At 42.6% G+C, this 27396-nt stretch overlaps 1 protein-coding gene and 1 pseudogene across 3 annotated transcripts in view; both read left to right on the plus strand.

Annotated features, from left to right (window-relative positions):
* PCDH15 (protocadherin related 15) overlaps window positions 1–27396 on the plus strand; it is a 1185684-nt gene that overhangs the window by 1134808 nt on the left and 23480 nt on the right. For all 3 annotated transcript variants that reach the window (XM_084845696.1, XM_084845694.1, XM_084845693.1), the window contains 2 exons: window positions 9697–9915; window positions 17321–17431. In XM_084845696.1, the coding sequence (XP_084701822.1) occupies window positions 9697–9915; window positions 17321–17431 (330 nt within the window). The remainder of the gene's footprint in view (window positions 1–9696; window positions 9916–17320; window positions 17432–27396) is intronic.
* On the plus strand, window positions 24637–26061 carry LOC146350778 (protocadherin-15 pseudogene; annotated as a pseudogene).

A 27396-nucleotide genomic window follows, 5' to 3' on the forward strand; every position in this document is an offset into this window, starting at 1 on the left:
AGAACGGTTATCGATATCTATCTACCTACCCTGCATTTTGAACATACATATGAAGGCTAGCCATCCCATTTAGGGGGTTGTCAAAAATCCACTGGTGTATCTTTGAATTGTTAGACATTCCCAAACTTTGCCTGGGATCCTCAGCATTCACATGAATGTCGATGGTCAGTAAATTTAGGATGTTCACTGCAGTGTGTGTACGTGTGTGTTTTCTCTTCTTTTTCACCCCAATTCCCAAAACGATTTCACCTGCTGCTCTGTTTCTATGGGAGGGGGAGATCATTATTCTTTCTCCAAATGTATTGACATCTGCTGCTGCTTTGCATACATTTTATTGTACCTCTTCTCCCATAAGGCCACTGTGCTCAGTGATGGAATAAGGCAATCTGTCAGTCATGTGCCTAAGAAGCAAATACCTATGGGCTAGCTCATGAATTGTGATTCACTGGAGGGATCCTATTCCCAAGAGTTTCAAACCCTGTGTGGATGAATTGCAGCATGTAGACAGAAAAGCCTGTAGATGTTGAGAAGAGGAGGTGCAATCTGTAGCCACATGATGGATGGAGAGAGAGGTTACAAAGAGATAAGAGAGTGAAAAATTTGCGTTACATTCTAATATTATGTGGACAGGTAGCAAATATACAGACTGACAGTGACAAATGTGTGAACATACAGAACAAAACCAGAAAACATTAGCTTTCTTTTATTGTTTCTAACCTCTTGATGATATTGGTTCACTCTTCCTCCCCCCCACCCCCAACTAAAAACAAAAGAAAGAACAGACTGTATTTTGTTGCATTTACAATATGTAGCCTGGACAGCTATCAGTTGCATTCACCCAGCTTTTGCTTAGGATGGGAGTTATTTGCATGCATGGTGGGATATTTTAATCTGCATTATATTGACGTAGTGTTGATATGCAGGATATTTATACCCATTAAAGATTACCCAGTGTTGTAATATGTCAGCCTCTAGTCACACTTTTCTCCAGCTATATCCTGCCCCCTCCTTAAATTCATATTTGAACATGTATTTGATGGGTCACTTTATTAGAATCACTCTCTGTTTTGACGTTATTAAATGGAATATATTAGACATTGGATATCCAACATTTAATGATCTTGTGAAGCTCACCTGCATATGTGCTGACTGACGAGCCTCACCTCTTTCCTAGGCAGCTGTGAACCAAAGGGGCTCAGAATGGGTGCCCATTTACAGTAATAGAATATCCCTCTTAGGCTTAAGTCCAATAGCCAGGCTCCTCCCTGGCTCAGACATTTCAATAGAATCATTCCTCTTTTTTATAATCATTCTCCATCCCTGCCCTTTACTGACACCCGAAACCTATCAACATGTTCTTATGTGGAATAGGCCAATTTACCACCTAATGAATCATCTGTTGTTGTTGTTCAGTCATTAAGTCGTGTCTGACTCTTCGTGATCCCATGGACCATAGCACGCCAGGCCTTCCTGTCCTCCGCTCTCTCCTGGAGTGTTCTCAAGTTCATATTCATTGCATCGGTGATGATGCAATTGATTATACGCACCTTTGTCGGCAACGTGATGTCTCTGCTTCTTACTATGCTGTCTAGGTTTGCCATAGCTTTTCTCCCAAGGAGCGAGTGTCTTTTAATTTCATGGCTACAGTCACCGTCTGCGTTGATCTTGGAGCCCAAGAAAATAAAATCTGTCACTACCTCCATTTCTTCCCCTTCTATATGCCAGGAAGTGATGGGGCCAGATGCCATGATCTTCGTTTTTTTAATGTTGAGTTTCAAACCAGCTTTTGCACTCTCCACTTTCACCCTCAACAAGAGGCTCTTGAGATCCTCTTCGCTTTCTGCCATTAGGGTGGTATCGTCTGCATATCGAAGGTTGTTGATAATTCTCCTGGCAATCTTAATTCTGACCTGTGATTCATCCAACCCGGCATTTCTCATGATGTACTCTGCATATAAGTTAAATAAGCAGGGCGACAATATACAGCCTTGTCTTACTCCTTTCCCAATTTTGAACCAATCAGTTCCATGTCCAGTTCTTACTGTTGCTTCTTGACCCCCGTACAGGTTTCTCAGGAGACAGGTAAGGTGGTCTGGTACTCCCATCTCTTTAAGAATTTGCCACAGTTTGTTGTGATCCACACAATCCAAGGCTTTAGCATAGTCAATGAAACAGAAATAGACGTTTTTCTGGAATTCTGTTGCTTTCTCCATGATCCAGCAAATGTTGGCGATTTGATCTCTAGTTCCTCTGCCTCTTCAAAACCCAGCTTGTACTTCTGGTAGTTCTCGGTTCACATACTGCTGAAGCCTAGCTTGTAGGATTTTGAGCATCACCTTGCTGGCATGTGAAATGAGCGCAATTGTACGGTAGTTTGAACACTCTTTGGCATTGCCCTTCTTTGGAATTGGAATGTAAACTGACCTTTTCCAGTCTTGTGGCCACTGTTGAGTGTTCCAAATGTGTTGGCATATTGAGTGCAGCACTTTAACAGCATCATCTTTTAGGATTTTAAATAGCTCAACTGGAATACTGTCATCTCTGCTAGCTTCTTTGTTAGTAATGCTTCGTAAGGCCCACTTGACTTCACTCTCTAGGATATCCGGCTCAGGTTCATTGACCGCACTGTCATGACTATCAGGGACATTCAGATCTTTCCTTTATAGTTCTTCTGTGTATTCTTTCCACCTCGTCTTAATCTCATCTGCTTCTATTAGGTCCCTGCCTGACTCCTTTATCATGCCTGTCTTTGCACAAAACGTTCCCTTGAGATCTCCAATTTTCTTGAAAAGATCTCTAGTCTTCCCCATTCTATTGTTTTCCTCGATTTCTTTGCATTATTCATTTAAGAAGGCCTTCTTGTCTCTCTTTGCTATTCTCTGGAACTCTTGGATATATCTTCCCCTTTCTCCCTTGCTTTTCGCTTCCCTTCTTTCCTCAGCTACTTGTAAAGCCTCATCAGACAGCCATTTTGCTTTCTTGCAGTTCTTTTTCTTTGGGATGGATTTCATTGCTGCCTCCTGAACAATGTTACGGACCTCTGTCCATAGTTCCTCAGGCACTCTGTCTATCAGGTCTAATCCCTTAAATCTATTCCTCACCTCCACTGTATATTCATAAGGGATGTGATTTAGGTCATACCTGAATGGTTTAGTGGTTTTCCCTACGTTCTTCAGTTTAAGCCGAAATTTTGCAAGAAGCAGCTCATGATCTGAGCCACAGTCAGCTCCAGGTCTTGTTTTTACTGACTGTATAGAGCTTTTCCATCTTTGGCTGCAAAGTACATAATCAATCTGATTTTGATACTGACCATCTGGTAATGTCCCTGTGTAGAGTCGCCTCTTGTGTTTGCTATGATCAGCGTGTTCTCTTGGCAAAACTCTATTAGCCTTTGTCCTGCTTCACTTTGTACACCAAGGCCATGCTTGCCTGTTATCCCAGTTATTTCTTGACTTCCTACTTTAGCATTCCAATCCCCTATGATGAAAACGACATCTTTTTTTGGTGTTAGTTCTAGAAGATGTTGTAGGTCTTCCTAGAACCGATCAACCTCAGCTTCTTCGGCCTCAGTGGTTGGGGCATAGACTTGAATTACTGTGATGTTGAATGGTTTGCCTTGGATTCGTACTGAGATCATTCTATTGTTTTTTAGATTATACCCCAGTACTGCTTTTCCCACCCTTTTGTTGACTATGAGTGCTACTCCATTTCTTCTAAGGGGTTCTTGCCCACAGTAGTAGATATAATGGTCACCTGAATTAAATTCGCCCGTGCTTGTCCATTTTAGTTCGCTGATTCCCAAGATGTTGATGTTCAATCTTGCCATCTCATGCTTGGCCACCTCCAGCTTACCTTGATTCATGTACATAGTCACATATATCTCTCCACTGGTGATTGGAGATGTCAGAGAAATACACAACGGATTCAAATGTGTTTGGATTTCTATAAATCCCATGGCACTGCCCTCTCTCCCTGCTGCCACTGCACACAACCCTCCTGCTGTCCTTGCTGCTGTGGGCACCAGCAGGGAGAGAGGGGTGTTGTGTACAGTGGCGGCAGCAGAAAGTCATTCTCTTTTTTTTTCCCCTGTAGCCCCATGTTGTGCAAATTGGGGGTTATAGGAAAAATAAACAAGTTTCCAGATTTCAGGAGCAGACCTCTGGCTCGGCTTGCAAAGGTGTGGGAATCTGACAGGCCCGGACTCTCGCACAATGGACATCCCTAGTCAGAACCTCTCAAACCTTTACAGAAACTATCCAAGCTGCTGAACTCATTCTGAGGATAGGGTTCAGCACCTTGGATTGCTCCTTTAGAGTTCTTGCTGATTCTGACTGAAACCCAGGAAGGAAGCACATCCCCTCCAGAATCAGAGCCATCAGCCCCCACTGGTTTAGTCAGAAGTCTTCTGAATTTCAGTGAGAGTTACTGAGAAGTAGGTATATATAGGATTGCAAGGTAAATGTCAAAGAGCTGTATACATTGCTGATGCTTTCCCACTAGTGGGAAATGTTCCCCTTGCCCAGTAGTACTACCACAAGCAGAATTGTTCAGATGGCCAACAGCTTGATCCTATACATGTTGACTTGGACTTACTCTCAAGGAAGTGTACACAGGATGGCAGCCCAAATAAGAAAGCTGAACTATTCTTTACCTCCACCACTAGCAACAGCAGCCTTTGTTCATTAACATGAGACCAGTGTGCTGTAGATTTTAGAGATTTAGCATATTAAAAAAATGGGCCAAGGTGTCATTTTGCATAATTATATCTTAATTTAATATGCAGACTTTGTACTAAAGAAGGGTAAAATAAAATAGAACCTGTGAAGAAAGTGTGCAGTTTCTTGTTTTGAAAAGCTACCGATTAACACCAGCTTAGAAGCAACCTAATTAAAAAATGTCTTACGCTTGCACAGTCAGCTTATTTTTCCCCCCTCTTCAAAAGCTTTTAAAAATTTAAATCAGCAAAATCCCAGGGAATACTTTCTTGGCTTTGGGGTAGAGGCCAAGGAGTGCCAGCTTAGCAAAGTAAAGGAGAGAAATGAAGTGAGAGTTTCAGTCTAAAGCATTAACATGTTTTAGCTTGTGGCAGAGAAGCTTCAGAGGTTTGGTTCAGATGAGCTCAGATGCTTATCCTAATCTCAAAAGCAACTCCAACTGGCACTTTCCTTCACCTCATCCTGCAATAAGAAGCTTTGGGAGGGGCTCAGTGACCCTTCGTGCCCTGCTGCACTTGCAGGATGACTTCAGAGCTGGCTGGCCACCTGTTTTTCTCTGCCCATGACCTTCCCATCTCAAGAAGTACCTTCAGGAAATGGAGTCTTGGCAGAAAGGAGAACTGAGAGTAATAAAAGGCACGTGACAATGTCTCTAGTTCTGTGGAGTGTAAACAAATGTGAAAATCCTGTGTTCTGAATTCAGGACAGAAAACTGATCCTTGGTGGAAGGCTGTGTAGAGATGGCTTTCCAGGATGTTAAAATGCCTCCCACTTATTACAACAAAGCTCAGGTCCAGACACCAGCTTTTGGTCTATGCATTATTTATTCCATATGTTATGGTTTCCTCCTACACACTCTGACTAGGAATGTTGGAGGAATCCTTCCAGGGGTGGAGCTCGCTGAGCTTTCATCAGCTCAGCCCCCTGGACTTTGGCTCATTTAACCATGAGCTGGCCTGACTTGATCTGCATCGAGTCGGGAACATTCATGGATTTGTCCAGGTTTTTAAACATTTGCATAAATAGAAATTTGCGCAAATTGAGGCTGCAATTTGCATGATTTGCACAAATTGAAGCCATAATTTGAGTAAAGCACACAAATTGCAGAGGCAATTTGTACAAATTTATATTTATGCACATTTTAAAAATGGAAGAAGTTCCTGGATTTTGGGGGGAAATCATGGCTCGGCTCAGAAATGCAAGCCAAGCCGGGGGCACTGCGGAAATCTGGCAAGCCCAAATAGCGCCAGATTTCCCAGTAACAGATATCCCTAACTCTGACTTAACATGGAAGAATGTGGTGAAGCCCTCATGAGCTACTGTTTCAGCAGTGTATCGTTGTCCTTATGAATGCCACAAGAAGGGGGCAAGACTCAAGCTGGCACCATATTAAAATGGCTTACTGATTTGAAAGAAGATCAAGAAGCCCAACATATTTCGATAAGGAACTTTATTAGTGGCAACAGGATATGAACTTCTTTACCACAGTGATATCATATTTTTGAACTTTCTTTAGAAGATATATTTGACTTTATAGCCATTAGGTCCTGGTGTTCTTTTTTTTCTCACTAAGGGCACAATCCTATTCATGCTTAGACAGAAAAAAGTCCTACAACTCCCAGCATGGCTGGCTGGGGCATGCTGGAAGTTGTAGGACTCTTTTCTGTCTAAATATGCATAGGATTGTGCCCTAAATGGTCTTAAGGAAACACTTCTCTAGAAAACTCCTCCCCTTCCTCCACCTGAGTGCTCCTGATAATTACTGCTGGGGTGGAGGACTTTAACCCCACTCCATCCCAGTCACGTCACGATGATGGGGATCAGGGTCAGGTGAAAGCCTTACCCCATCCTGGCTCATGATCACTGGGAGGAGGAAAGGCTTTGACATTGCCCTACTCCAAGTGATCCTGCTGGGAAAGAATGTGCACAAGGATGACTCTCCTCATGCACCGTCTTTCCCAGTACTCTAGGTTCTGCTGGGAAATGGGGCTCACAGTGAGAATCATCCCCATGTGCCCTGTTTGCCAGCCAAATTGGTTCTGCTGGGAAACAGGACAGATTAGGAAAGCTACCCTTGTGTGCCTCCTTCCCAGCAGAATTGGTCTCCTAGCATGACTCACCCCATGCACCTTGTGTGGCACAGGCAGCAGCAGCAGGAGGGGAAGACATGGGGGGGCAGGACTCCTGTAGTGGGCCGCACAGGCAGCCTCCAAGGGCCATGTGTTGCCTGCCCTGTTCTAGAAGAATCACTGTCCCTTGTCATGTCACCAGTACAACTTAAAACGGCAGTTCACCATATCCTGGTTTTCAGGTTATGCTAAGCAGGAATCGCCTGGCACACTCAAGTCTGGGCCCAATGCTGAAAATGGCTGACAACGCTTGGTGGCGTCGCCCAGCTACAAACACTTCAGACTGCTCATGTGAAACGGCCCCTTTGGATGCAAGCTCAGTTGAAATCCATAGAACGCTTGCCAGCTAAGCATGTTCTTACAGAATTACTGATGCAATGAAAATAAAGTTCTGCTTTGTTTCAGTTGCTGTTCTGTGCACTGTCTTGCAACATGCAATGGCTCAGTTCAGGCATTATGCCAAATCATAATTTGGCATTATGAAGAAACCTAGGGCTTGCACCCTCCCTCCTCCCTTCATATGTTCCTATTTCCTCCTACACTTACTGGTTCTAGGCAAACCGTAGTTCATCCAAGCCATAGTTTGCCTGAGCTAGAAATCATAATCAAGCCATGGTTTTGAATGCTGGACCAGGCGAACAATAATTTCTGGATTTGGACAAAATGTGGCTGCATGGTAGTAAAGAGAAACACAAATATTAACATGCAGAAGTCCTGTTCCTGCCAACATGAATGAGTGGGCTCAGATTCCCCATCTACTTGGGTGGTGGGGGAGTTATTCAGCAAGGGAGGGAATTATTTTTAGGGTAACTTTTCTAACTTTTCTTTAAAACGAAAACAAAAATGGAGTGCTCTCCAGCCAGGCAATAGAGTGCTTGAGCTAAGTTGCTGATCCAAAAAGGTGTTGTAATGGTCAAGCAGAAACTGACCAGTTTTTAGAGCTCCCCTTCTACCACATCCTTCCCTGGATCATCGTCATTGCCCTGATCCAGATCCACAGAGCACATATCTGTGGTTGCTTCCTTCCTCCAGGTAGGGCTCAGAGATAGGAAGCCTCAGACTGCCAGATGTGCACTGCACCTTCTATATATTAACTCTAATTCATAATGTTGACTACCTTTTCTGGTATAGCAACAGTCTATAATCACAAATTATTAGGTAATTGTTGCACATTCCATGAACTGAAGTGTTCACACAGAATGCAGAATGCATAATTTTATCTAGTATTCTTGGCTGGCAACCCTACACACCCTTACTTGGAAGTAAGTGCCGTTGATTTCAGTGGGGCTTTCTTCCAAGTAAGTGTGCACAGTCTTGCAGTGCTTATGATCAAAAATATAATTGTAGATTTGAACTGCATGCTGGTATTTATTCATTCATTCATTCATTCATTCATTCATTTATTGCATTTCTATACCACCCAATAGGTGAAGCTCTCTTGAGAATGTTTAGATGTGTGTGAAGTTATTTGCTAATGTAACTCCCATTGTGTGCTACATGGCTATTCTGTTTCAAGTCCCAGAAAAGGGGGACTATTACATATCAAAACACTTGCATTATGAGAATGAGAGAGAGAGAGAGAGAGAGAGAGAGAGAGAGGTGATTTCTCAAGCATGCTGTCTTCTTGAAAATGTCTGATTTTTAGAAGTAAAAAAAAAAAAAGGTACCCTATCTCATTTTCTACAGTATGCCAGGTTTCATTTGAAGTGGAATATGCACGGTTGAGTCATAAAAACCTTAAAATAGAGTTTTGTGGAGAAATTGCTTACAGAATTTTCATAGACAGCGTTACACTTCCCAGAAGTATACTGCAGGCAAAGCAAAATACCTTCATGTTCTTCATCAGTACAAACAACATTTAGCATACATGAGCAGTATCTGAGCTGTAAGAGGCTTTCATCTTGCATTACACCTGAATTTTCCAGTTTTAGGGTGCAGAGTATAATTCAGGAAGAATACTGGTAACTTTGAGTCTGCTAACAAACAGCCTGCTTGCAAAACTGCATTAATTTTATATCTTTCAACATAGTCATCTTTTTACGTGGTCTTTGAATGGATGGGGCAATTTTCCTGAATAGGAATGAGGTCACCTCCCATTTTTGACACCCACTGTAATCATGATTGCCTTGTTTTGATGATGTTTGATGCTCTTTTGTTCCCTTGGTGGTGGCTGTGTCCTGCCTGTTTTATTCCTTCTTCTTTGCTTTTACCGCCATTTGATCTGATTACCAAAGGCAACTCGTATGGTTTTCTTATGGTTCCATGATTCTAGGTGGGCCACAGTGTCATTACAGATGTCACACCTATCAACAATCCTGTAGATGACTGCAGCCAATCAGATTATATGGCAGTAAGACCAAATGGGGCTCAGAGAAAGCAAAGAAGGAAAAAGAAAATGTCACCAAAAAGAAGTAGTTACAGGGAAACCTAAAGGAGGATGAAAAAATAATAAAGTTAATATTTTTCAAGGATTAGTTCAGCTGTGTCAAATATGCTAGGGAGAGAGGGTGCTGTTACACTCATGTACTACTTGTGGATTTCCTGTGGGCATCAGGTTGGCCACCGTGTGAACAGAATGATGGACTTGGTCTGCTCCAGCATGATTCTTCTTATGACCTTATGTTCTTATGGGGGTCCCAATCCAGCCCGACAGGGTTCTGCAGATAGTCAGTTCCCCTTTTCCCCAACCACTGATCATTTGGGATTTTCCCAGCTTTTGTGTTCTTATGATAATTTGGAAATAAATATTGAAATTAAAGAATATCTGATGCAACCCTAAATAAGAACACGGGTAACTTGATCTTTCCTGTTGCACTTGTTATCCTCTTAATTATTATTTTTTAATACTGAAGATTTCTGGACGGCAAGCTTCTAGATATCAATAAAGAATTTCAGCCATACCTTGGGCAAGGAGGACGTATTTTGGAAATCCGCACTCCAGATGTGGTGGCCAATGTCAAGAAGCAGGCACAAGCCGTGGGCTACACAGAAGGGGCTCTCCTGGCTTTAGCTGTTATCATCATCCTTTGCTGCATGCCTGCTATTTTAATAGTTATGGTCAGCTACAGACAGTAAGTATGCCACTTCCTTTACTGTACATTACACAGCGCTTGTTATATATAAAAGACGAGGGACCATGCGGTAGTAAGCTTGGTTGTATGTTTTACCATTTTCAGTCTTTTTTCCAGTATACACATCTGAAGATCCACACCACTTCTCATTGCAGAGTGAGCAAACCAGTGTTTGTGTATGGAGTAGGCCTTTCCCCACCCCTTCCAGATTTGGATCGTGGCCAATTTTTTAAAAAAGTTTACATAAACAAGTGGACTATTTGACTAATTAAATGAGATGAGAATAAATAACATTATCAACACTGTGAACTTTTAATTGAGAGCCAGTGTGGTGTAGTGGCTAGAGTGTTGGACTGGGAGCTGGGAGATCTGGGTTCTAGTCCCCACTCGGCCATGGAAGCTCACTGGGTGACTTTGGGCCAGTCACAGACTCTCAGCCCAGCCTACGTCACAGGGTGGTTGTTGTGAGGATAAAATGGAGAGGAGGAGGATTATGTACGCCACCTTGGGTTTCTTAAAGAGGAAAAATGGCAGGATATAGATGTAATGAATGAATGAATGAATGATCAATTCTTGTCAGTTGAAGGCATGATTCAACTGATTCCGCAGTGGTGCCCTTTAAATATTACTGTTGTGCTCTGGTAGCAGGTTTTGTTTGTTTTGTTTTGTGGGTATGTCCCATGCTGGAAGTATAACATTTAAAGGTCCACATCCAGGCCAGTTATGCAGGTCCTTACCATGGAACTGTAAGTTGAACAGAACTATAGTCAACTTTTGTGAAGGGAGAGACATGAAGCATTTGGCTACTAGGCTCCCTATAGATGAACTGTTTGGGCCTCATGGTGGTGGTGGGTGGGGCTGAAGCCAGCAGTGGGTGGAGCTAAAGCCAGTGATGGGCAGAGCCAGAGCCGAAAGTGGGTGGGTCATCCTTTTTCTCTTTCTGACACCCCCTCCTCTCTCTGTTTTTGCCACCCCCTTTTTTCTCTTTCCCTCTTCCTTCCCACCCAGCAGACTGCCAAGGAAGGGACAGATCACACTTGCCAGAGGTCTGGACTTTTGAAATTCAGCTAGGGGCGGCAGGTTGCCCACTCCTGCTCTTGACAAAAGAGTTGGCAGGGCTTTGGGGGATAGAGCACTATTCAAGCGTGCCTCTTTCTCCCTATCATAGCTTCGTCTGACTGAATGGAGAACTCACCCCAACTCAGGGACTTGTCATAGTCCAGCTGGGAATCAACTGGAAGAGCTGTTAGACCTGGAATCCAGTAGAACACTTTTACCACAATTAGTTCTGTTGGTTTCTTAGCCTTTTTAGCCTATAGAAAGGGTTTCCTAGCTTCTTGTATACAGAAGAGACAGTATTGCACAGACTCAGTAGGCTCTAAGCTACACTGTTTCTCCTCCTCTCCAAGAGCTCAATGCTCTAACTCACAATTGGGGAGAAAGCCCATGGCTCACTGGTAGGGAATATGCTTTTTCCCTAAGACAATACAGGACAATAGATTTTCCCTAACATAATAGAGGACTACTGTCAGACAGGCTAATGGCATTGGGATAATGGGCCATAGGTTTCTATCCAGTGTACATCAGCTGCTTGTATCCATTCTGCCCAGACCTTCCTTCCCCTTCAATTTTTTCCCCTCCCTCCCTCATTGTCCTTTCCTCATATTCTTAGAAAGGTTCTTGAAGTGCTTTCTGTTTGGGAATGGTATGGTGCAAGCGATCCTCAAGTACATGGATCCACTTCCCACAGGAGACTTTCACAGAGATCAGTTGCCTGCATCAGAGCATAAGAAAGGCAGTGTTCCCTCCTCCATCTTCCACTTAATTTCCTTATTATAGCCCTTCTCAGAAGTTCACTTCTGAACATGTGGAGGGGCCTGCAGGAATATTCAGGTCTAGCCCCACCCCTTCAAGGATGGCCCGCACATGATTGGCTGATTCTGAAGAGGTTCGCTTTCATTGCATTTTTCCACTGCACAGAATGGGAACGCCTTTGGACTTAGCCAATCATGAGTCACCTCGGGTGTGCTGCTGCTTGAGACAGCAGTGTCATTGAGACAGCAGAGCTAGCCCTGTGCATAGAGAAGTGAACGTTGGAAGAGGGCTTATGAGTTCTATAGAATTTGTCTTGAGAACAGATTTTTCTTTTTTTTCAAATGAAAGCCAAAATTCTGAGAATGCTACTAAACGGCACTTATGGGCAGTGAGCTATACTTCAATTAATACAGGAAACATATCTGTTTTCCTCTTCTTTTGACTTCTTTATGCCTACATCACCAGATATCAAAGTTGGCAAAGTAACTGTTCAAGTTTGCTACTTAGTGCAAAGATTATGGCTGAATGAACATAATTGTCATCATTGGTGCACATAAAGTGGAAACATTAAGAGTGGCTTTATATTAAAACTTTCTTATGTGTCATAACAACATTTTTTCAATACTTTCCAGCCCACTGATCGGCTTAATATTGAATGAATTAATTTTTGCAGCTTATACAGAAAGAACAGTAAAGTTAAATGAATTTTACATTGCTTATTTTCCAGTGTGAATTAGCATTGTTGTAGCACTGCCCAGAGCCTGCGTGTAAATAATCCTAGAAATTATCAGTGCTTTTTTCTGTTAAGTGGCACCTTTGAAATTTCAGTATTCTACACAAACGAAGAAAGTAATTATGAACCAAAGATTATGAATTAATCATAGAAGGGTGGTAATAGACCCCAAAATGTAGTGCAGCCCCATTATTATTATTATTATTAAAATTTCTTTAATATTATATGTATAATTTAAAATCAGGAGGAAATTATGAAGTGTACTTATTCGGCCTCCGAACTTTCAAAATCATAAGTCAAGTTTAGATAGCTGTTTTTTATCATTAGTTTTGTAGAGACTGTGTTTAGCTAAACAATTGCTTTTTTCTTGAAAATCATTTTTATAGATTATACAGTGATGGCAAAAACATAAGTAAGGAAGTAAATAATTGACCATTGCAAAAACAATTATCAGGCATGATCCATCCCCTCCTGTGTGCAAAGCTTAGAAATTCCTCAGGGCATTTTGGAGCCCTTCCAGTCCGTAAGCCAGTGTACCAGAGCCTGGGGTGGCCACTTGAATTTCACCCCAAAGAGGAAATGCATCATCAAAAAAAGAGAACAAACGAGGGCATAGATTTGCATATGCTAATTTTATATGTGTAGATGCAAATGTAGAAATAATTTCTATAATCTAAATAAAAAATCCAATGCATCTCAGTAGAGTGGGGAAGACTGTGACCAGGTGATCTCTGTGCCGTACACAGCCTGTTGTTCAGGTGCTAGCTGTCAATAGGCAACTTCAAGGCCCCAGCTCTACCTTCTGATGGTTCCTTGACACCGGTATTCAACGGTGTCATTCCACAAATTCAAATAGCGCTAGTGGAGCTCTGCCAAATATTTCAGTAATGTAAATGGTTGCCCGTAATGTTTGCACAGCCAGTTGTGTAAGCAGTTGAGCAACTGGTTGCACAATGGGCTGTGGAAGTGGGATGTGCAACCCATTGCACAATGGGTTGCACAAAAGTTATGTGCAAGCAGTTGCACAATGGGTGTCACAAGATTAATGCCTAACCGCTTGTGCAACTGTACATGTGCAAGTGTAACTTTAACTGGATTCTCTTCTTGTGCATAGCTCAGAACCTATTTTCCACTAGTGCAACATCATTTGCGCTAACAAAATGACACAGTTGGATACTGCCCACAATCTTTAAACTGGACTAGACAGCCCTTCAAAAGAGAGGATGCTTTCAAGAAGGGGACTGTTCTGTGACAGCCCTTCAAATAGTGGACTATAAAGTAGGACACATGGCCATCCTAACTGATGTCCTAGTGGAAGGTAGACCATTCGATCCCTGTATGAGAGGTAGAGACAGGCCTCCTTCTGAAAGTACCGGCTGGCTGTGCACCTTGCATAATATGCCCAGCTGAGGGCTAGAAGGTGGGAAAGGGCTCCATAATTCTCTATGGAGAGGAAATAGATGATCCTGTGTTGCATCTTAATGGATGGATGGATGGATGGATTTTAGGTATAAAATGTAGCATTGTTGTCCCCCCCTCCCCTTAAAGGTTAATCTCATTCGTTTTAATCTATAAGGGCTCCATCCTATACATGGCTGGCTGGGGAATGCTGGGAGTTATAGGATTTTTTTCTGTCTAAGCATGAATAGGATCGTGGCCTTAATAGTGCAATCCTATGCTTGTCTACCCAGAAGTAAGTCCCATTGAGTTCAGTTGGGCTTACTCCCAGGTAAGTGTGCATAGGATCTCAGCCTAAATCTTCATAAATCCACATATGACTGTTTTAAAGAAAACAAGACTCTATTTTGTTTTTATTATTATTTTAATTTGGCATAGCAGGCACTGCCTTAGAGGAGATATTTACTCCTGTCTGAGGATGAACTGGGGGATGCCTTTTTTTAAGATGGTGTCGGCCATCTGTGTTTTTATAAGTACTTATTATTTAAAAATGTGTTGCCTGATTAATCAGGGATATCTTTTTAGTCAATTAAGGGTGGAATCCTATGGCTACTAGTCAGCAGCTAGACGGCCATGGGATAAGTCAGTTCCCAGAGAACTGACCTCCAGCCCCTCCCGCACCACCTCGTAGGCAGTGCGGAATGGCCCCCACTTGAAAGAGGAGCATGGAAAAAATGGGGCATTCCTGGGGGCGTGTCAGGGTGGGGAAGTCAGAAATGCCAGTACGACACATCCTACGTGTCATCTGGCTGCCGCTTCCCATGCTCCAAAGTCCCACGGCTAGACAGCTGAAATCGGCTGTCTAGCCATAAATGCAGGGCAGCTGAAGTGGAGAGGGGACGGTCCCCTCCACGCTTCTCCTGCCCTGCATTGGATAGGCGGCCGCCTCTGAGTTCAGAGGCGGCCGCCTATCCCCATTAGGATTGCACCCTAAGGGTGTAATTCTATTCATGTTTAGACAGAAAAAGGTCTGGCTGGGTCATGCTGAGAGTTGTAAGACGTTTTCTGTCTAAACATGCATAGGATTGCACCCAAAAATACTTTTAATTGATTAATCCATTAAGGTTGCAGCTGTAATAAAATGGTGTGCTTAAGTTCAGTGCCTTATGAAGTTTATAGGAATTCACATTTCTGAATTATTTTTCTAAGTGAAACTCACAACTTATCTTTTTTATTTCTGTCTTACCATTCTGCATTGCAAAACAGATTTAAAGAGTAAGTATGCATTTTTGGACTTCTTTCAAATCCCTTGCATATGAAAGGTAATGATTGTGCTAAAGGTTCACTTTAGGCCATTTTGCAAGCAAAAACAGGATGTTCAAGAGGAATACATTTATTGTCAATAAGTAGGGATGTTAGAGAATTCCACCATGGATCCCAGGGAGGCCGAATTCCAGTGAATTCGGCGCCTGGAATCCGTGACGGAATGGAGCAACCCGCCCCACCACCCCGCGAAAGCCCCGTGAAACGGAGTCTGCCTGGCTGCAGTTCCGGTGGTGGCAGCAGCTCCAGTGATGGCTCCAGCAGCGGATGAAGCAGCAGTGGCAGTGACGGCGGTGGCTCCGGCTGCTGCCAGGCTGCTGCGGCCACAAATGGCGGCCGTCGTAGCGGCCGCCATTAGCGTCCCTACGCTGGCCCGTGATGGGCTACGTATATATTTATGTAGCCTATCACAGCTAAAGCAGGGACACAAATGGCGTCCCCTACGCCATTTGTGTTCCCGCTTTAGCCGTGATAGGCTATGTAAATATATACGTAGCTTATCATGGGCCGGCGTGGGGACGCAACGGTGTCCCCTATGCAGGACACAATTTGCGTCCGCAGCAGCCCGCCAGCAGCTGGAGGCCCTGTTGCGGGTTGGCCCGGCCGGCGGCTCTGCGGACTGGCCGCGGAGTGGAGCCGGCCAGGCAGGATTCTGGGGGGAGGAACAGATCGCCTCCCCCAACCTGCGGACCCCAGCGGAGCCAGGTAAGTGGGGTTTCGTGGACCCCTACCAATAAGACAGTATTTATCCTGAGGCTTGAAATCTCAGAAAAAAAGCACTGATGTTTCTTCCAAGGCAAGTTTAGAATATTAGCATGGCCCTGCCGCCAGCATGGATTAAGCAGCTTTCCCAAAGCCTATACTGAGCTGGGAAGTAACACATTGGGGCTCCCAGGGCCAGACCAATACATTTTGCTGCCTGAGGCAAAGGACAAGATGGGGCCCCCGACCCAATTCTACAGTACAGAAGCCAACTAAACTAGCAGCTGAATCTTTCTTCAGTGATGGGAAAGTGTTCACTATTGTACCTGAGGGCAGCTGGCTAGCTTAGTGCACCCTTCATGGCAAGCCATGTGGCACACACACAGCTCTGTCCTCCAGCCCCTCACATCTGCCGCTCTGTGCACCCACCACATCTGCCACCTGAGGGGCTCGCCTCACTCTTCCTAATGGTAGGGCCAGCCCTGAGCCCTCCTTTTCACTCCTGGGTACCTCACTGAAGCCAACATTCACCCAGGCCAGGTATGTGTCTAAAAGCTGTTGGAGATTGACAGAAATTTATTTTTACAAATGCAGGCCTCCATACACAGCATTTAATATCTATGGAAGTATTTCTACAGAAAAATAATAATAAAGTCAAACTATAAAACTGACAGATTTCAGGATATGTCCAGATTTTAAAAGGAACAGGTTGATTGTATAGCTATTTCATAAAGTTTGAATTTACAGGGTATGAAAGCAATTATCAGAACTGTATGCACCATGTTTTGCTTCAGTGTGTCTGTATGTAAAGAAAGGACACTTTCTTATGTAAGGCTTAGTCTTGAATATGGCCAGAGATTACAGGAAAATGAACAGCCTGATAGTATATAATCACATTAAGAGTAAATCCCAGTGTATTAACCTAACATAGACTAATCAATATATAGATGATTAGATCAGTAGTACATTCTGAGCTAATATAGCTCTGCAACACAAATGTAGTCTTTTATAAAGCACAGTTACTTAGAAAGAAGCTCCCTGAAAAAGTGGGATGTGGTTCATATTCATGTTTAGTGAGGTGTTAATTTCAGACATTTGGAGTTGATGAGTCAACTCTTCCGAATTTTCTAGCCATGCCTGAAAAAAGATATTTCTTTATATATGAGTATATCTCTAAAGCAAACAGAATCAAGTAAGGAATCCGATTTTATTTGTTCTGTGATGTATTAAAATCATATCCTTAGTATTCTAACAAAAAGCTACAATAAATATACGTTACATAGATATTGCTGCCAATGTGAACTGCCCAGAGAGCTTCAGCTATTGGGCGGTATAGAAATAAATAAATAAATAAATAAATAAATAAATAAATGTGATCTTGTTTAGGGAGCATTTTTGACACTTTTCATTTCTTCTCCATGCAATTCACCAAAGGAGACAAGCTGAATGTGCAAAGACAGCTCGAATCCAGATGGCCTTACCAGCTGGCAAACCAGCAAGCACTCCTGCGAATAATCTGTATGAAGAACTCGGTGACAGCACTATGTAAGTCTTCAATGAAGTTTAAAATGCCAGTAGCTCAAGGTATACGTCTGATATTTCAGAGATTCCAGTTATTGTTGCTGTGTGAATGAAAATATTTGTCTTCCAAAACAGAGGATAATTAACAAATGACTAATAGTCTCCTAAACCTCAACTGTATGATCTAGAACACCACGTGTGCAGTAATGTGTATATCACAGAAGGTCAAAGTTTGTGCAGTTTACAGCAAATAGAGCGACTGTAAAATTATATGGTCAAAGCAATGTAGGTAAATTCAGCGTTGGTAGTTTTCAGAACATACAAGAGAACTCCTCAGGTTATTCTGGTTGCATCATCAACTGTGGCGAGAGGTGTTATGAAGTCAAATAATGCACATTTTTGTCCTCGCAGGTAAAACAATTTCTGTTAAGTCTAATAACTCTAATAACTAAGAGCATAGAAAACATGTAAGCCTTCCTTCCTGCTGCACCATGGCTGTGCAGGGTGCATATCTGAGCAGCATGCCATGCCTTGGTAATATTCCTGCTGCACCTTTCAGCAGAGTCTTCAGCTTCTCAGGTCTGGACTAGCTCTTCCTGTGCACGTTGTTTCTGCTTAGAGCATACATGCTTAGAGCATACAGGGAGATCTGGTTAGAGATAAGGTATGATGAGATGAGACACTGTCCAAGGTGATGCTGTACCAGGGAAGGGGGTGTTGCGGCACTTACCAGCACATCTTTAGGCTGCCCCCTGAGAACTGGAATTGGGGTGGGGCAGGGAGAGACCGGTAGCACAGGACCTTTGTGATTCCCGGCATTGCTCACTGGTCCCTGGATCCAGGGTAGCCACTTTCACCAGTCCACCTGACTTCCTGTTGGGCCTCTGCAGATGTCTGCTCCAGTTACCAGGTGTGGAGAGCCAAGGAAGCTGTTTGTCAACCTACGGGACTGAAAGAGGGATGTGGTCAGACCAGGTCAAATTCTGAGAAAGGGAAATCAGGACCCAAGGAGCCATAGGCAGGGGTGTAGGCTCAAAGATCAAGTCCACAGAAGACAAAAAGCTGAGACTGGTAACAGGAATCTGCCCTGCTACTTTCACTGATAAACTACTCAGACTATGGCACTTGTTCTGAGGCCAGCGCTTTGTGGGTCCTTGCATTCCAGTTGGCTGATAGTGCAGCTGAGATGGCAGCCTTGATACACCATGCTTAGGCTGTCTGCCTTGCCAAGGAACTAGCACGCTGGTGATGTAGGGGGTCAGGTGCCGGAGGCTGGCTGCTGGAGGGTCTAATTGTGATCCACTTCTCACAGCACCTTACGCTACCTTCCAGTAATTGGGATGTGCTCTAATGAGCCCCCAACTCTAGAAGGACTGTGATACCACCACAACCCCAGCATAGGAAGCCCCCTCTTGCTGCTGACACGCCCCCCCCCCCATGCAGAAGTTCTGGATTTTGCTCAACAGAATTAAAGGAAGGTACATGACTAACAAGGATAGTTAGTGTGTGTGTGTGTGTGTGTGTGTGTGTGTGTGTAGAATACATGTGCATGAGCCAGCTGTCAAAGATTGTTCTCATCTAGTCTGGACTGATATTCTGTTTCAAGTGTACGTGTTTTCTTAACTTGTGCATTCAAATGGCAATGGTGAAGAAAGGGTATTGTCACTATATAGCAGTCACTTGACTAAAGAACCATTCGTTCTTTTCCTTACCTGTTTAGTCCTGGAAAACATCCAGAGTGGAAAATTCCAGTAATGGCTGGGAGACAGTATCAAGAGGGAGGATGTGGTTGTCACAGAGGCTAAAAAATATTGTAGACATGTACAGATGTTCCAAGTCCAGATACAGATCGAACCATAAGCCCAATTAAAATCTTGCATATGATATAGGCCAAAATTGAAAGATTTTGAATTCTTCTAGAGCTGAACAAGCAGTTTTGAACACAAGCCGGATGATCCCCTTCATCCAACCCAGCACTACACACTGGGGACCCCTTCATGGATCACTGCCTTGTGGCGAAGGGGCTTGTGTAACTCAGTGAAGCCATAAGCTATGCCGTGCAGGGCCACCCAAGATGGACAGGTCATGGCAGAGAGTTCTGACAAAATGTGGTCCACTGGAGAAGGAAACAGCAACCCACTCCAATATTCTTGCCAAGAAACCCCCTGGAACGTATCACAAGGCTAAAAGATATGACTCCGGAAGATGAGCCCCTCAGGTCGGAAGGTGTCCAATATACTACTGGGAAAGAGCAGAGGGTATATCCAAGTAGCGCCAGAAAGAGTGAAGCGGCTGGGCCAAACCCGAAAGGACACTCAGCTGTGGATGTGTCTGATGGTGAAAAGAAAGTCCGATGCTGTAAAGAACAATATTGTTTAGGAACCTGGAATGTAAGGTCCATGAATCAAGGGAAGCTGGAGGTGGTCAAACATGAGATGGCAAGATTGAACATCGACATCTTGGGAATCAGCGAACTAAAATGGACAAGCATGGGCGGATTTAATTCAGGTGACCATCATATCTACTACTGAGGGCAAGAATCCCTTAGAAGAAATGGAGTAGCACTCATAGTCAATAAAAGGGTGGGAAAAGCAGTACTGGGGTACAATCTCAAAAATGATAGAATGATCTCAGTACGAATCCAAGGCAAACCATTCAACATCACAGTAATTCAAGTCTATGCCCCAACCACTGAGGCCAAAGAAGATGAGGTTGATCGGTTCTATGAAGACCTACAACATCTTCTAGAACTAACACCAAAAAAAAGATGTCCTCTTCATCATAGGGGATTGGAATGCTAAAGTAGGAAGTCAAAAAATCACTGGGATAACAGGCAAGCATGGCCTTGGTGTACAAAATGAAGCAGGACAAAGGCTAATAGAGTTTTGCCAAGAGGACACGCTGATCATAGCAAACACTCTTTTCCAACAGCACAAGAGGCGACTCTACACATGGACATCACCAGATGGTCAATATCGAAATCAGATTGATTATGTCCTTTGCAGCCAAAGATGGAGAAGCTCTATACAGTCAGTAAAAAAAAGTCCTGGAGCTGACTGTGGCTCATCATGAGCTTCTTGTTGCAAAATTTCGGCTTAAATTGAAGAACGTAGGGAAAACCACTAAACCATTCAAGTATGACCTAAATCATATCCTTGATGAATATACGGTGGAGGTGATTAATAGATTTAAGGGATTAAACCTGATAGAGTGCCTGAGGAACTATTGACAGAGGTCCGTAACATTGTTCAGGAGGCAGCAACTCAATCCATCCCCAAGAAAAAGAAATGCAAGAAAGCAAAGTGGCTGTCTGATGAGGCTTTACAAGTAGCTGAGGAAAGAAGGGAAGTGAAAAGCAAGGGAGAAAGGGGAAGATATATCCAACTGAATGCAGAGTTCCAGAGAATAGCAAGGAGAGACAAGAAGGCCTTCTTAAATGAACAATGCAAAGAAATTGAGGAAACAATAGAATGGGAAAGACTAGAGATCTTTTTCAAAAAATCGTAGATATCAAGGGAATGTTTTGTGCAATAACGGGCATGATAAAGGACAAAGAAGGCAGGTGAGATTAAGAAGAGGTGGAAAGAATACACAGAAGATCTATACAGGAAAGATCTGAATGTCCCTGATAGCCATGATAGTGCGGTCACTGAACTTGAGCCGGACATCCTCGAGAGTGAAGTCAAGTGGGCCTTTGGAAGCATTAGTAACAACAAAGCTAGCGGAGATGACAGTAGTCCAGCTGAGCTATTTAAAATCCTAAAAGATGATGCTGTTAAAATGCTGCCAACAAATTTGGAACACTCAACAGTGGCCACAAGACTGGAAAAGGTCAGTTTACATTCCAATTCCAAAGAAGGGCAATGCCAAAGAATGTTCAAACTACCGTACAATTGCGCTCATTTCACATGCCAGCAAGGTGATGCTCAAAATCCTACAAGCTAGGCTTCAGCAGTATGTGAACCGAGAACTACCGGAAGTACAAGCTGGGTTTTGAAGAGGCAGAGGAACTAGAGATCAAATCGCCAACATTCGCTGGATCATGGAGAAAGCAAGAAAATTCCAGAAAAATGTCTACTTCTGCTTCATTGACTACACTAAAGCCTTTGATTGTGTGGATCACAACAAACTGTGGCAAATTCTGAAAGAGATAGGAGTACCAGACCACCTTACCTGTCTCCTGAGAAACCTGTACGAGGGACAAGAAGCAACAGTAAGAACCGGACATGGAACAACTGATTCGTTCCAAATTGAGGATTACGACAAGGCTATATATTGTCGCCCTGCTTATTTAACTTATATGCAGAGTACATCATAAGAAACGCTGGGTTGGATGAATCACAGGTCGGAATTAAGATTGCTGGGAGAATTACCAACAACCTCAGATACGCAGACAATACCACCCTAATGGCAGAAAGTGAAGGGGATCTAACGAGCCTTTTGTTGAGGGTGAAAGAGGAGAGTGCAAAAGGTGGTTTGAAACTCAACATTAAAAAAAATGAAGATCATGGCATCTGGCCCCATCACTTCCTGGTATATAGAAGGGGAAGAAATGGAAGCAGTGACAGATGTTATTTTCTTGGGCTCCAAGATCACCGCAGACGGTGACTGTAGCCATGAAATTAAAAGACGCTTGCTCCTTAGGAGGAAAGCTATGGCAAACCTAGACAGCATAGTAAGAAGCAGAGACATCACCTTGCATCCAGAGAGAGAGAGAGAGAGATTTGGATTAAGGACATTGTGATTTGTTTGGTTGTGCCATATCTAAACCTCTTTGATGAAACTGGGTTTTGTAAAGCAACATCTTCTATCATTTTAATATGTTCTTCAGCATGAAGTTTAAGTTTGAGTACTTAGGTGATTCTCTGACTTTAAGTAACAGGTACTCTGAAGAGAATTTCTGTTTCTGATCACTTTTCTGAATTTCCTATATCGCTCATTCCACTATCAAGTGTTGTTTTCTCATTCTTGGCCTTCAGTTTACTCATAACATACATGACTGACGTTTCAACATGTGTTTTGTTTCTCATTTCTCCTTATTTCTCTCTGTGGATACATAGGCATCAGTAAGTAAACTCACACCATTGTGGCTAATATGAAAGTAGATGGAAAAAGTAGTTGGTTTTGTAGATTAGAATTGCAATTATTTTCTTTTTCCAGTACTGTAGTACCTAGGAGTTGCTTCTAAATCATGTGGTTTACTACCTTCAGAGGGGAAGTAGGGACAAAGGGCTAAAAGCAGTGTCATTGCAGTGTGTACAAACACCAGTCATTTATAGTAAGTAGATTCTATTCCTTTCAGCGGGTTTCAGTCATTGGTACATTTCAAAATCCTAAAATATGGAGGCTGCATTCCTGGTATTTTTCACTTACTGGAAGGTCCATTAACATCCATGAAACTAATCTCAATTAAGCAGCTTAAGCTTTGCAGTCATCAGATCACTAAAGTGCAATCTTATTCAGTTCATCATATTTGCAGTTAGAATATGCCAAACTGGGCTTGATAACAGCAAGCATATAGTATAGTCTGCCAACCACCGCTCCTACAAATGCCATAGAAATCAAATAAGTCGAGTTTGTGCAAGAATAGTACTTGGTGGACTGATTCAGGTACTTTTCAACTGAAGAAGGCTTCTTGGTCTCAGAGGCAGACTCCATGATGCAAATTCCATGGTGATGCCACTGACAATCCCCAAACAGCCTACCATGGCTTAATTTATTTGCAAGGGCTGTTGCTGTGGCTTGTCATGTCATGTGAACCCAGGTGGCAGGGGTTGTTTGAGGGTTAGATAACCCCCAAATAACCCACAGCTTGTCATGTGAACCAGGTCAATGTGTTGGCACCAATCCATCTGGTGCAATAAACAACAGAACAAAAACCATCCTTAACAATATGTACGATCAACAAAAGACAAAGTTAAGGAAAATATAAGCCTCCAACAAATTTGTTTAATACAAACAAATATGAATATAACAATATAACAATGGCACATATATCAACATAAGATATCAAAACCTGAATATATTAAAAATGGAAGCTATAAGATAATAGGCCAAATGCAATTCGACAGCAGCCTTCATCAGTGGCCTACAAGTACACTTGGCCTAAACTGTAGTAAATAATTATTTGATTGGATGGCTGAATAAATCCATCAATGCAACTTGAGAGTACATTCATCGTAGGTAAGCAATTGCTTAATAATATAATCATCAAAAAAAATTAGCAAGAGCTGAACAATGTAGCTGGAAAATGCATAAAACATCTTTCTCCTCTGCTTTCCTAAACCAGTTTCAGGGCCATGTGTGAGCCTTGGAACTCTATTCAGGTTTTAATGTTTGATGTCATTGGTATATGGTTATATTCATATTTATTGGTATTAAACAATTTGTTGGAGGTTTATATTTTCCTTAACTATACCAATCCATCTGTTGGCAAATGGCAATGTTTCAGCCAGATCAGGGATAACTACTTTTTATGACCATGATGACTACTGTAGCCTGTTATTAACCATAAATATCCAAATCCAGATTCTCATGTTTGCATCAACAGACAACTGGGATCATATGCATGTGGGTGCTTCCATTCGTTTCAATCCAAGGTGCAGCTTTCAACATGGAGCTGTCCCCTCCACTGAAATGAAAGGAAAACTTTTGATGTGGCTGTGTCCATTTGTGCATCAGATCCCCAGCAACCGTAAGGAATAATAGGACTGGGGTGACTGTAAAGTCCCCTACTGCTTTTGCAGTATTTTATATATGCCCAGCACAACCCACTGTCTATGCCTTGCATTTCTTTGATGCAATTCCTTCCTTATTTCTATGCATGAGCATGCATGGACATATTACATGCATGGACCCACAAATAGACTTCACACAAGATGCCTCTTAGCCACATCTTTTTAGCCTTAGCAGAAAATTCCAACTTCTACACAGCACTAACTTTTGTAAGGAATTTGTTTAAATTAAGAACTCTTGCATGTTGAAGATTACCTTATTTATCTTCTTATTTCCCCTTCCCTTGGTGAAGAAGCAAATCACTTCCCTTAGTAAATAAATAAGTGCCTTGCCTTAGTAGTTTAATTACATATAGATTAATTACTATAGACCTAGATTTTTAGATAACCTTAGAAGATATCACTGTGTTCGTTCACTGCATTCAGATTATATTATTTTCTTATGAGAATCAGCATCCATGCATGCTTCCTTACCTGTGATTATCTTCTTTCCTTTCAAGTCTTTTTCTTCTCTACCATTTTCAACAAAGCAAGGGAAAAAAGTCAGTCATAGAAGAAGGAGACCGTCAGAGAGCTATAAGCAACTTTGCTTCTCGTGCTATTGAGGCCCACAAGCAGTCTAATATCATTGGAATGTTGAACAATAACTTTCCCAAATCTGCAAGTAATGTTACGTTTTTGTCTGATGAGAACCCATTAACAACTCAGAACCCTCTGTACATGGAGGGTGCACTCCAAGGTTCTGCCTATTCTGGGTTTCTGCAAGAAAGAAAAGATTGTCTGGCTCCCTTTTCTCCTAGAATGTTAGCCTTGAAAAATGCTCTGTTAGGATGCCCCTTGGGAGGCATTCATCGGGCATGGACTTTACCAACCCGCCTTACCAGAAGATACATTTCTGATGCTTTGAGTAAGGCAGTCATAGTGGACCCAGTTCAGTGGGAACAGGAAAGAATCAGAGCAGAGAATGAAAGGGTTGAAATCCAGCACAGCAGAACTGATATTAGCAGTCCAATCTTCAAACAGATCATTGGCACAAAGATATCAGTCAAGGAGCAGGCGAAACAGTTTGAACAACAGGCTCTGCAGGAAATGAAACAAGTGAAATCCCGAGATAAGAAGAGTTTACATTCACCAACCAACAGCAGCTGCACCCAAGATGGGGAGGGCATGCTTGAGTTGTCTTCCGAAAACTTCCTTCCATCTCCAGTCCATCTCTCACCTTCTTTTTCCTCCCTCACACCTTGTTCTGAGGTGGTTGAACTTGAAACATCTACCATACCTTCAGTAATCATTACTCATCATGATACTCCTGAACAGCTATCTCCTCTGCCAAGTCACAAGCCTATTCCTCCTTTCTTTAGGATCAAAATACCAGTTTGCCAAAATCTTTTGACCACACAACCTAAAATAGAAGTAATGGAAAGCATGCCAGTTCCACCCCAAACCCCTCCTCCCCCACCCCCTCCTCCATCTCCACCCCCTCCACCCCCAACTCCTCCCCCATTACCACCTCCATTTCCTTCCCCTCCCAGTCTTTCTTTGTCCTCTTCCTCATCTAATCTAAGCACTCCGCTCCTATCCCCTGCAAAACATAGCAAGTCACCTTCCAGACAAGAAGTGGCATCATCTCAGGCTTCCATGCCTGACGCCCCTGCCCCTCCTCACAGGGAGCTGAAGGGGATTCTTAAAAATATCAAGAACTTAGCAGATATTGAAAAATCAGTGGCCAATATGTATAGTCAGATAGACAAAAGCCGCATTCTACCTAAGCACATAGCCAAGCTAAAGCCAACTGCAACACCAGAAATGCCAAGGACTGAAACTGTAGCTGAGGCTGACAACAGCCATGAGAATGGAAACTTGAGCTGCGTAGTGGAGGAACTTGAAAAGCAATTCCCATCTCAATCCACTGCATTATGACAGTCCTGCGTGATTGTGGGTGCATTGCATGATGTATGGCTTGGTCCTATTGCACAGCTTGCCAGCCACCCCATGTATTCCAGAGCCAATCTGCTTTGTCATCACTGAGACTTTCTCTTTTCTTTTCTGTACATGACTTTTTCTTTTCCTCCCTTACTTTACAATCTGCAAATCCTTGATAGCACTCTTTTTCTTTAGCTGTTCCACTTTGTTTGTTTTTGTAATGTTTAATTATTTCCCAAAGGGAGTGCTGTCTTTGTTACTGTTTTAAAAATTACTGCTTTTATATCTTAGTATGCTGTGAAATATTTTATGAGGAAAAGGGGGCATTCCAAAACCAAAAGCAGTGTGTTTGGAGACACATGTTAGCACAGCTGTAGTAGTGTGACCCTCCTCTTTTGTCTTTTCTTTTTTGCATCATTTTGTCCAAAGAGTTTATAGCAACAAGCAAAGCAACTATTCTGCAGTGCAAAAAGAGAGAGTGTGGCATTTTATTGCTTTCACATAAAAATGTTCACCAGGGGAGAGATCTTAACTTTTCATTGTGAAATGTTGGATGCTGACAGAAAGCAAGTGATAGTAGGAAAAACAGAGTCAGCACAAAAAAGGGAGGGGGGGAGCTAAAGTTATTACAATAATGTATCATCGTCTTCAGTAGATGATGGGTGAGCTTTGTGCCATGGAGGCAGTGTTGTAGCTTTGATAAAGGTTCTCCTATTTGTCGTTCCACCTTCTCTTCTTCCTTTTTGTTATCCACAGCATGCCTTTTATTACTTTTTTATATACTGACACTGCATATTCTAAGACTTCACTTTTGTAATTTACTTTGTGTAAAAAGCATATATATATATCTTCCTGTTAAAAGCCACTGTTTCTCCATGCTGCATGCTACATCGCTCAGCATAGTTCTTTGGGGAATTTTTTTTTTTTCATTCTGTCAAATCTAATACAGTAATTTGAATCAGTATTACAAAAAGAGGAATTTATAAATGTGTGTGTGGGGGTAGCCTATATTTTGGCTTGTAAAGCTTAGAGTTTGCCTTGTACTACTCTAATGAAACCTATTTATTAAATTTTTATTTTATTAAATTAGCTATCTGGCTTTTGAATTTGTGGTAGTAATGGGGGGGATAATAATTTGGGCTAAGGGCCAAATAGATGTGACATGGAAGATCCATTATCAGATCTCTGTCATTGATCTGATGGGGTGGGGTATGATTTGGATCAGGGCCATAGTACTTGGAGAGGGAAGGGTTACCTATTTTCCTCACTTGAGCTCCTCACCCCAACCTCCTCATCTCACCCCGACCTGCAACCCAAAGCTGCTATTAGGCA

Source organism: Heloderma suspectum, chromosome 3, assembly GCF_057233095.1.
Source record: "Heloderma suspectum isolate Gila_16-S chromosome 3, 16-S_ref, whole genome shotgun sequence".
Lineage (NCBI taxonomy): Eukaryota > Metazoa > Chordata > Lepidosauria > Squamata > Helodermatidae > Heloderma > Heloderma suspectum.